At 36.1% G+C, this 11,362-nt stretch overlaps 1 protein-coding gene across 2 annotated transcripts in view; it reads right to left on the reverse strand.

The window, feature by feature from the left end:
• Window positions 1–11,362, reverse strand: part of BTBD8 (BTB domain containing 8) — a 31,919-nt gene that overhangs the window by 17,863 nt on the left and 2,694 nt on the right. Inside the window, exons 3-10 of one of the 2 annotated variants that reach the window (XM_015870374.3) lie at window positions 8,038–8,306; window positions 7,459–7,579; window positions 4,619–4,708; window positions 3,612–3,692; window positions 2,453–2,549; window positions 1,722–1,810; window positions 1,414–1,516; window positions 72–254 (exon numbers count right to left, since the gene is read on the reverse strand). In XM_015870374.3, the coding sequence (XP_015725860.2) occupies window positions 72–254; window positions 1,414–1,516; window positions 1,722–1,810; window positions 2,453–2,549; window positions 3,612–3,692; window positions 4,619–4,708; window positions 7,459–7,579; window positions 8,038–8,306 (1,033 nt within the window). The remainder of the gene's footprint in view (window positions 1–71; window positions 255–1,413; window positions 1,517–1,721; window positions 1,811–2,452; window positions 2,550–3,611; window positions 3,693–4,618; window positions 4,709–7,458; window positions 7,580–8,037; window positions 8,307–11,362) is intronic. The other variant, XM_015870375.3, reaches the window with a different exon arrangement.

Below are 11,362 nucleotides of genomic sequence, written 5' to 3' on the forward strand. Positions count from 1 at the left end.
ATTTAATAGCCTGAACTAGCGTGATGTAATTCAATTTATTTGTAAACAGATCAACTCGAGGGCACTTTTACCTGCAACAGAGTATGGAAGCCTTCACTTTGTACTACATGCAGAAAGTTTGCCACAATGAAAGTTAAGCATTCTTCTTGTAGCTTGGATGCCACGGCCACAGCTCTCTCGGTCCACTTCACTTGGGGAAGACTATTGATCAGCCGGTCACTTTCCATCAGAATTGAAGCAGCATTCTTGTGGTTCTTAAAATAAAAGCAAAAATTAGCCTGCTGCCCAAAGAATTGCTGCTTGTAAAAGAACTTCTGTTCAGTTACTGAATGCTGTACAAGGACCCACTGATGTGTTCGTTTCCTTTTTGAAATGAAATTTGGACTTTGATAGTTCTGAACATGAGAGCTACCTCTGAAACTAAAGGAGAGAAAAAAAATCTGTTGCTTGCTTTGTTTTGCCTACTGATGTTAGACAGGAACGGAGCAACATCGTGCACTATAGAACAAAATCTTATCTGAATTACTGAATAGATCAGTTGTTTTTTTTAGGTCACTGAAAAACGTAAACAGGAACCAAAATACACTTTAGTCCAGACTCCAAAATCTTCTGGAGGGGCCGGGTACACAGCTGGCGTGGTACCCAGTACCACAGTCTATGAGTGTTGTGCAAAAGCTGATAGCTAAAGAGAAATCACATATTTCAGCCCAAACTCCATCCACAGCATCTTCACTTATTGTAATAGGCACAGAAGGGAATAAAAACCTGAAGTGGTGTGGGTTTACTTTCATGCTGTCCTGTTACTGTCACGCAATAAGACTAGACCAGTGTCTACAGTGCACTCTTGCCTACACAATACACTTAAGCTAGTTCAAAGAAGGGTGCAGATCACAGCGGACTAATCTACAATCCAGAAAGCTATTCTCAGACCTTCTCAGATACTTATACGTTGTATGACATACCACAAAGCCACCTATATATTCCAGAAAGAACTGAGTGTACTGATTTGATACAGTGGCAGAACACACGTACTATTTTAAAAGCTATAGCTACTATCTTCATTCTGTTTAAAATTAAAGCATGCTGGTAGAATGACTGCTGGTTATAGCTGTGGATACTCACAGTCTTCTTCTAGTACAGCCATATAGCTTTGAAATCTCTTGTTTTTCAGGCTTTCACCTGAATATGCAGTAGCAGCCACTGCTTACAGTTGACCTACTGACCTCAGCACTTGAAGAGGTAAGTTTTCTCTCACTAAGTTCTTACACTGCTGTTTTAATGGTAACTTCTACTCAGTATAATTGTACTATTGGTCTAAAATAGTACTGAATTTTTCTCTTAAATTACCTTTTAAAGCCAAATACGCTTTAAAAAGTCGTATTATTTTTATATAAAACACTATACACTACTTACCAAAGACTTAATCAACATAACAAGACAGTTGTTCTGCAGTTCAGTAGGCAGACTGGCAAAACTTCTTTCTGACAAGCATTTTGCAAAATGTTTTCCTACCCATCTGTTAAAAAAAAAGTGTCTTTTTTTAGGTAAGCATGACAGTAAATGCTCTAGTGCATGTGATTCCACTGAAGTACTGTGAGGAAAAGGGTTTATATAAGTCAAAATAAATCCCATCTCTCAAAGTAAAATGGTTTCAATAGAAAGCAGAGAAACAAACAAACAAACAAACATACCCATAAACCATGATTTATATTTTAACTTACTTCATGCAGGCAGCATATAGGTGTTCCACTCCCAGAGAATGAGCGATAGCCATGCATTCTAGTATGGGTTGCTGTTTTCCAGGAACAGGCTGAGGTTAAAACATTATCACAGTTATTGTAGTTTCTGACTTAGAAAAACTGTACAGAGCTACAAAGTCTATGGAACTAGTGTTAGTTACCACGATATTTAAGTTTGGTTGCCTTAATGCAGAACAGGGAAGTCACCTGTTCCCACACAGGTTAATAAAGTAGCACTCAGCTTAACAAGCCTAATGCATGAAAATGCTTGACTCTAAGCAGTTTTTGTTTTTTAAAACTACTTTTTTTTTGAACAGGAATATATTTTAACTACACGCCCATAAAATCTGATATGCAAGTATGTAGTATTTACATATTCCAACTCCTGTTAAGAACAATTACACATACAATTGAATGTTTTACATTTTATTCCATGTAATTTAATGTATCTAGTTTGTGGAGTAGAATAGTGCTTGTTATCGTCTGTGGTTTTCAAGTTTCTATAAATAGGTGGGTGATAACACAGGCCCTTATTGCTATCATCAATCCCACTGAATTTAACAGATTCACACATAGGAACAGGTTCTGCTGACTTCAGCCAAAACATGAGACACATGGCTGTTAGTATCTCATCAATATGATCTGTAAGTAATGGGATCACAATTCTTTCTTCAGGCTTTATGGTTCACACAGTAGCACGAGAACTGACATACCTTTTGGAAAAAATTGCAGTAATCTCTCTTCAAAACGTAGATAGCTACTTCTTTCAATCCATCCAGCCCATACATATCTGCAATGCCCAACATGCGACTAAAGAGATAGTAAAAACAATAGGAATCAAACAATAATTGGAATAAATGCGTTCTGCTTACAAGACAATTGACATACTAATTTCATCTCTTTGCTCAGTCAGAATTTTTCAGCTCCTGGCTGAAAAAGCCTCAGCTTCTCTACCTTAAGTGTAACAAGTGAAAAAGAGACTTGAGCCAGTGAAGTTCTGGCATTTTCTAATTTTCCCAAGCACTAAATAAAATGTTACTGATTACACAGTATCTGAAAATTGTGTCCCTTCCAAATAGTAAAAAACATAGTGACCAAACAGTTAATAGTTTTATATTAATAATCAACATCTTCACTTTATTTCCAGTAATTAATTAATTATCTAAACTTTGACATTACAGCACATATTATAAACAATTCTGTTTTTATTTTAGACAGATACATTTTGACTGAGAATTTCAAACACTGAAAAATTTAGGGCTTTTTTTTTTTTTTGTATTTTTTTTTAAATATTTAGTGGCAGAGCTCCAAAGCCAGCACACAAATTGTTTCAGAAACTAATTCATACATTTCAGAATTTATTTCCCTAAAAGAGAGTTATCATATAACAGCAACATGAAACTGGGCTTAAAAACTATACCAGAAAAAATGAACCAAACATCAGCTCTATTGGTATTTAAGACTACGAAGCCTTTATATCAAATGACTGTTTCAAAATACATTCCAAATATTTGCTATTATGTGTTACCATGTTGTAGGTACTGTTCTGAAAGCTAAAAGGAATGTACAAGCAAATATACACTGTTCTGCTATAAAACATCCTCCTGTTCTTCACTGTCTTTATATAATACAAAAACATCTGGTCCACCTTTTCAAGTAGCTGCTGAATAAACAATATTTCTTCAACAGCTTTATTTTTGGAATTTCCTCAAGTATGTTTAGGTTTAATAATCATTACACCTGACATCTTTGTCTTATTCACAAGATATTTACATCTTTGTATTTATTCTACGAGAGGAATTTTCCTTTAGACTCCTAACTGACAAAATAGGGAACATAATACAGTTACAAGTAATAAAGGTTGACATATACCCAACATCAACTTCATCTGGGAAGTCCAGAACAGCTCCATATATAAAATGCAAGATGACACTCATTTCTATATGGCTTAACCTGCAAAGAGAAAAAAAGAAGAATAAGCCCAAACACAAATAAGGATGAAAAACAAGTGTAGACAGAACTACCACATTTCTTCTCATCAAAAAGAATGTTTGTCAACAGGTTGATACGTCATCCAGCCATTCTGTCAATGGAATGTAATGGAATTACCAGGAATGGCCTGATAATACTACATATATTTTGCAGATCACCACAGTGTATTTGTATGGACTACATTTTGGTTGAACTCATATTCAGTAGTTTTTTTAAATTAGTCATCAGCAGACTATCTACAAGTAAGATTTGACAATTATCTAAATATTGAGAATATTTACACTGTTAATATGCAGTAAGGATTTTTAAACAAATCTTCTCTAAGTCCTCTACTAGTGGTAACAAGTCAATTTTTAATTAGGCATATATTTCATCATTGTTTTACAATATTTTAAATTAACTACTATTACAAATATATTTAAGCTTCTCCTGCAATAAAAATAGGTTCAGTAGATTTATTACAACACGAGGTAGGAATGTTGAATTTCAAAGTATTCAGACCAAGTCTTTACGGCTGGATTCAGATTAGGAAATCTGGAAGTTGTTCACAGAGTGATGTGTGCAATTTTCAGAACCTTTAAGTTTGTAAAAACTATTGCAATTGATTTTTCTGTTATTAACCAGAACTGATGTGGCAGCCCTCAGTCTGTAGGTACGAAGTGTGAAGTATTTGTCCTGCACTGACAGCTCAGTTATTTTCAGCTCTTACACAAAAAGTTGTGTAATATACATACACTTAAGTCAAAACAGTAGACAGGAAATGTACCAGGTTGAGCAAAAACGTCACAGCAGATTAACTTTCAGTGCACACCACACTTGCTGTATATTTGCAGTGATTTTAAATTGCATACCTTTGCTCTCACATGACTTGCAAAGACAACACTTACCCTTGAAGAGTGATGTGCTCTTGGGAGCTTTCAGCCCAACTTCCACTCAGCATAGCAGCAAAGTAACTAGATCTGGCACATAAAATGGCCCTGAGAGAAAAAGTAAGCATTATTTCACTAGATACAAATACTTACTGTGAGACTCTTTGATAACACTGATTTTAATCTTTGCCCTTTAAGTATTAAGGTATCATCTGTATACTGCATGCCTTATCCCTCAGTATATTTAGAATTTTAAAATATACTAAAGAATAAAACAAAAGCACTCTAAATTTCTCTGCTACAGCTTTCTTCTAGTATGACTGACATCCACACAGAGGAAATCTATTGTCACAAATATTTTCCTTTTATGTAATACAAAGCTGCACATTTATTTCTTCTGTGTTATTGACCAAATAAACTAAATTAACTCATTTATACACCATCATTTTGGCCAAATAGTTATATCCTGAACCTCTTCACATTCTCTTTATATTACAACATGTCTCTACTGAAATGAAAAATACAAGATTTTTTATTCAGAATTGTCTGGCCACTTACCAGCAAATCCCAGAAATAAAAACACCAAAACATAATAACAACATAATCCAACAATATGCTGTGTGTTTCCAGCACTACTTGTGAAGAGTTATCCATTCTGTTTAGACTTACTACCTCATATTGCATATTCAAAAGGCATAACTGGCTATAAAAGGGCTCATCCAATTTACTACCACTACTTCAGAGGCAATAAAGAAGCCCCAGGCCAGCAGTATTTCTCCCCATACCAGCGTTCAGAGAACAGATGAGGAAATATTTGCAACAGGAGCCTCTTGTGGTGGAAGGGAAAGGGTAGAAAGCAAGAGAAGTTCGTAGATGGGAACTGCTTTATGATTTTAGCCTTCCAGATTTATACCAGTTATAGCATTAGCCATTATGCATGTTATCTGCACTATGGTATTGGCAGATGATATTCTCATCCGTATTTTTTTTTTCTCTGACATCTACTAAGATTCCTATTACTTAGGAAACTCCTACTTGTCATGTATTTCCTGTGGCAGAAAAACCAAGTGTTATGTCTGGCATGAGAATACTTTGGGGTTTTGTTTTTTTTTTAAACAAATATTTGTTTGGCTCTTAAAAGGTTTCACAGCATTTTCCTTTTTGCATAGGAAGTAGTAAGAAAAATGCTCTTTGTGCTTTCTTTTCTAGCCAGATATTCTGCAGTTGCTCATAACTCTCTCTTCTTCCTTTTAGGGAGTCTCGGTATGTAAAATTAGGATCTTCTTGGACATTCCTCCAGTGATTTACTGAGCAATAACAATAATTAAGCTTTTACAGGATGTTTTACATTGCAGTTTAATATGTCCACACTTAAGTGGCATTATATCACAGTTCTGAGCATGCTGTCTTGTTTTTGCAAGACACTTCACAGCATAACAGAGTTGAAATGCACTGTATCTAATTTTGTCATTCTACTTCAGATAAATTTTAGTCATCAGCAGAGTAGTGACAAGTACCTACTACCTGGACATACAGCATAGAAAATAAAGTGTAGCTTATGAAAGATATCAATATACCATAAGAACCTGACATAAATTTATCTATTTTTCTGTTGTGGTTTGTGTCACAAGTTCATTACTGATCACACTGTGTTGCTGCACAGAACTCTAATAATATAACAGCATCAGTGAGATACAGCTTGTCAGCTCTCTCAGAGTGCTGCTCTGGTTTCAAGTCTAATCAAAGTTCATCAGACATTGTGAGAAAGTAAGGAGTACTGAGATGATTCAACTGTCTTCAGTCTTAGAATTTACAAACAGCAACAAAATCAATTGAAATCATACTGGTCCTTTCATCCCGATTGTACACAATGTTAGCTCTCCCGTATTTATTCCTGCTGTTCATATGATGTGGTGTTAAAACAAGCAACTATTGTGTCTGTTTCCTTGCTTTCTTCTGTGATTTACTGCTGTATTTTTTATGCTGGTTAGACTAGATCCATTGCTTCAGGCAGTAAATGGCCTAACTTAAAGAATCTTGGATGATGTAATACTTCTGTACAGTTCACTTTTGCAGTAAAGAATCATTTGCCACTCTGAGAACATGCCTTCTTATGGTGCAGACCAGAATTAAAAAACATGCCTAACCACGGTGCATTTTGGAAATCTAACGTATATCCTAATTCTGTTATAAAAAACAAACCAAATGGAAAACCTGAAACAAACAAACAACCACCACCACTAATATGACACATCTTCTGTAAAAATATTTCCAGTGTCAGTAATAAAACACCGTACAACAGTTTGGTGCTGAGAAAATATAGTGGAGGCTTTTGAGCATCTCCCTGTTATTTACTTATACACAGAGCAAACAAAATACAGGCTCTCCAATTTCCTACTCCAGATGCGAACATTACATGCAAACAGACTGATCAAATGGATAAGATAAGGATAGTACTGCCCTTTTATTGTACTTTCCCAACCTACAGAAGTCAGGTGGGCCAGAGTTCTTAAATGGCCTTCGACTTTTGATCCAGTAATGGCCGCTGCCTTCCTGAAGGCAGATTAGCAGTCTGTACATAGGCGTGACTGACATAATCAACATGAAATCAAACTTTCTATGCAGAGATTCTGAAGAATAGAAAAAAAGAAATAACCCTTTTTTTTTTTTTTTTTTTAAATCTATATGGTAATTTTATTAAGTGGCAATAGCTGAATAGTTTATTAATAGAATTTTCCTTTCTTACAGAGAACATAGGTTAGTTTTGAAAGGTCAGCAAAGAAAACTTGCACAGTATTTATACACGAGGATGTAGTTTACAGTGATAAACTTAGAAGAAACTTATTATTTATATATACCTGTGAGCTTGAAAATCTTTGCCTTCTATGCAAATATTGATATCTGGACAGCAGTGTTTCTTGTAGAGCCTCAATAAGTCATCTCCTAATGCAGATGCTGTTTCTAGCTTGGAATTACCTGCTGGTGGGAAGAAGTAGCCATTTTCACACTGTCTAGCATGCAACAGAGTATTTTCAGGATACAAGTTGAAATATAAATATATTTTTAAAAATAAATATATTTATATAAGTGGGGGGAGAGAGGGGGAGAGAGATGTTCTGTGCACAGGACTGAAGTTTGCTGCACTACAGAGAAAAAGCAGAACACAACAATGATGTGCATGACCAGTGCTCAGCACATCCTTTCAGATTTCCACCACAGACTGGTAGGGAACTTTTCCTGCAGGATTTCTCCAGCAATTCATTTTTTCAGAGTACATGAAAATGAGGTAGACCATAGCAAAGAATATCCAAGTAGGTTGTGTTACAACAAAAGCTTTGATCTTTTCCCTCATTTTTACATATGCATAAACCTTGGGATAATAGATTAAGAAGAAAAACCCCACAACAAAACCAAGAAAAATATAGTAGCAAACCTACCTGCCATTGCTTTGTTACTTTCTGCATCAATATACTCAGGAATTTCCCCTTCACTGCTGGATGAACAAGCAGTTTCTTTCTGAACAGCTCCGCTTAGAGCATTCTGATCAGCTGCTGTGCCTTTGTCATCTCCAAGACAACTTACATCTGTTGGAGAGTTCTGAGGAGCAGCAGTGTTGTTTTCTTGGACTAATTTGGGCTCCAGAACTTTTTTCATCATATCCAGTTCCTCAGATTCTTGAAGATTTTTATCAGATGAATATACAAGCCTAAAACGTGATACTGAATTTCATTCATGTGATTTTTTAATTTACCAACCAACCAACCAACAAACAAACAAAACTCTAAACTAAAATGACATTTTTTTTATCTAACGAAGTTCATGAATAGAAAGAAAAAAAAGCTGGACTGTACAAGCAAATGCATTTCTTTAGTGCTTCTCCTCCCCAAAAAAGAACCAAAATAACATTACTAATAAAATGTGCTGTCAAGTTACAAGGAACAAAGGCATTTTTTCCTACTCTTTGTAGTTCATTTGCCAGCACATGATGATGGTATAAGCAGAAGCAAAGTGTATTAGCAATGATAGATCAGAGGCTTATAAATCTTAGCATGACCAAGAAACGACATTATCTGCTAAGTCAAATGAAAAGTAAAAATAAAAACAGAAAGACCTTCTAACATCAAGAACCCAAGTAATGAAGTGTGGGAAGCTTTAGAGAGAAAAAAATAATAATTTCAAAAGGAATTCTTGAAAGCATGAAAGCTTTCAGTTAAGATTAGTTTAAAGTTCTCATTTTCCTCATGCAGTAATTCCAGCTTCCCGCTTTCCCATCTGTTTCACCAACTTATTTTTGGCTCCAGATCTGGAAAGACTAACAAAGCCTGCAGTCTGTGACTGCAGAGCTGTCATACTTAAAGAAAGATGCTGCTCTTCAGCAACTTAATAGAGCCTTAAATAGACCCTGTGAACAGATAAGATGTTTTATCTGTGGTTTCATACCAGATAGATGAAGTTTAAAAAGTTTAACAGAAGATCTACAGTTGCCTAGGATTCCATGGACAGATACTTCCAGATCTGCATTTAGTCACTCATTCCATGGCAAAAAGGATTTATTGTTAATGCAGTGAAAATGGTAATTTGAATATGCTGCTCGAACACTATGCTGTTAAAGGGGCAGAGAAAAGATATAAAGAAATCACATTCCCATGTTCAGAAGACTTGAGTCCTCATTCTTAACTCTCAACATGTTGAATTAAGGTTTCAACACAAATTTACGTACTCACCGTTCTGTTGCCATTGCATATTCAGCGTGTAAAGACAATACAACTTGATTTTGAGGGAGAACTGGTTCTAAGAGATATATTGCTTTGTCATAACAATAATTGTTTTAATATTCATGCTTTCTTTTTTTTTTGCCAGTAACTGAAAAACATATCCATAGGCAATCTGCTAAACTAGACAACAGGGAACCCTTACGCTATTTTCAGATAATTTACATGAGAAACCTCAGGAATGTGGTTCTATTACCAGTAAGCTTAAGGCAATAAAAATGGCACCAGTTTCTACAACTAGGAAGTCTACAAAGAAACCATGCTGTTAAGCCAGAACGAAACAAGTGGTTTCTAGATCTGAAAAGTGACTCTGTGATCCACTTATTTAGTCCTTTGCATTAGAAAGCACGTCTCCTTACTGCAAACTACAGCCACAGTCAACAAGAATGACAAAAATCCCAAAGTGACACGGTCCAAACCACTAAAAGCCATGGAAAGAACACAATTAAGCAAAAAGGTGGAAAAGGATTTGATTTAGAACAAACAATCCATGTTCAAAATTATGCAGAATTCATTTTTGCTATTTCCAAGCATGCCTAAAGTCACTGGGACATCAAACTGTACTAAAACCTATTAGGACAGCCACTCTTACTGTCCCAAAGCAGCTGTAAACGTGTGTGAAAGAACGCTGGATTTAATATTAACCAAATCTAAAACCACATTCTCAGCTACGTAGGGCGCAGCCTTTTAAATCCTCCCTACAACAGATTCTGCTTTCTCTGAGAGTTCTTCACTGAAAGGCCCTTCTGGAGAAAACAGCTACCAGCCTCTCCCTCCTTAAACCAAGTGATCTTTATATACACATACACCCATGTACATGTTTATATATATGTATATATACAGATACATAAATAGATCTACAAATAGGCATACACACATGCATTCTTACATGTACACATACGTAAATGTCACTAGATAAGTGCTTTTGAGTTTTTAAATGCTTAGTGTTTCAAAACCTATAAACCATAGAATCACAGGATGGCTTGGGTTGGAAGGGACCTTAAAGATCATCTGGTTCCAACCCCTTGCCATGGGCAGGGGCACTTCTTACTATATCAGGTTACCCAGGCCCCATTCCTGGAAGAGTTCAAGACCAGGCTGGATGGGGCCATCCAATAAAGAATTTTCTTCACTTCTTAATGATACAAAGCAACAAAATTCCCTTAACATCTTTTATTACAACAGTCCATCCTTACTGGAGGAACTAGTCAAATTTAGTATGGATTCTATGGAACTTCATATACTTTCTAAAACTCTGTGGGATAAAGGGTAAAAAGCAGCTTACCTCTCTGAGAATAAGACATTAATGATCTAAGTACCTGCAACAAACTGCTGTCCTTCTGGGATGCTGAGTTTCTCACTCTTGAGGTAGACTGCAGAACCCTGCTTGAGCAGTAACCTCCTGACATGGTCATGCTTGCAATGGTTGTCTGTTTCTAGTTGTGTTTTTAAGAGTTAATGTACTGGGTGATGAGTATCTGTAATATGGATGCTGCACTTCCTTACCCATGTCCTCAGACATTGAGGTATAAAGGGGAAAATAAAGCAGGGCTCGGCTATTTCACACCAAGGCTGTGCAGAAAGATCAGTATAAAGCTCAGCATGTCCTCCAACCTGCTCAAAAACAGCAGTTTGGCAATGGGAGCTGCACAGACTCCAGTACACAAGTAACACATGGCCTATGTCCCTCTTGCACAAGAAAGGCAGAGGCCCAAAGGAAGTCTCACTGAGATGGAAGCCAAATATAGCTTATGAGAAAAAGAAATCCTAAATCCCCAAGGAAAGCTAAAAGACAAGCTAAATGCAAACAGGAAAAGGGAATGAAGTGTTTTTATAGCTTTGATGAAGACTTCAATACTACACTAGCATTCTGCTTCTATTCTATTGAGGAACAGTATTTATAACCCAAAATCTAGAAATTTATATTGAAAATAACTTTCTCTCAGGGAGCTCAATTGCAGCACCAGGTCTTTGGTAAGGTCTAGGCTGC

The sequence above is a fragment of the Coturnix japonica genome, chromosome 11 (genome assembly GCF_054131305.1).
Source record: "Coturnix japonica strain WE chromosome 11, WE-NBRP24, whole genome shotgun sequence".
Taxonomy (NCBI): Eukaryota; Metazoa; Chordata; class Aves; order Galliformes; family Phasianidae; genus Coturnix; species Coturnix japonica.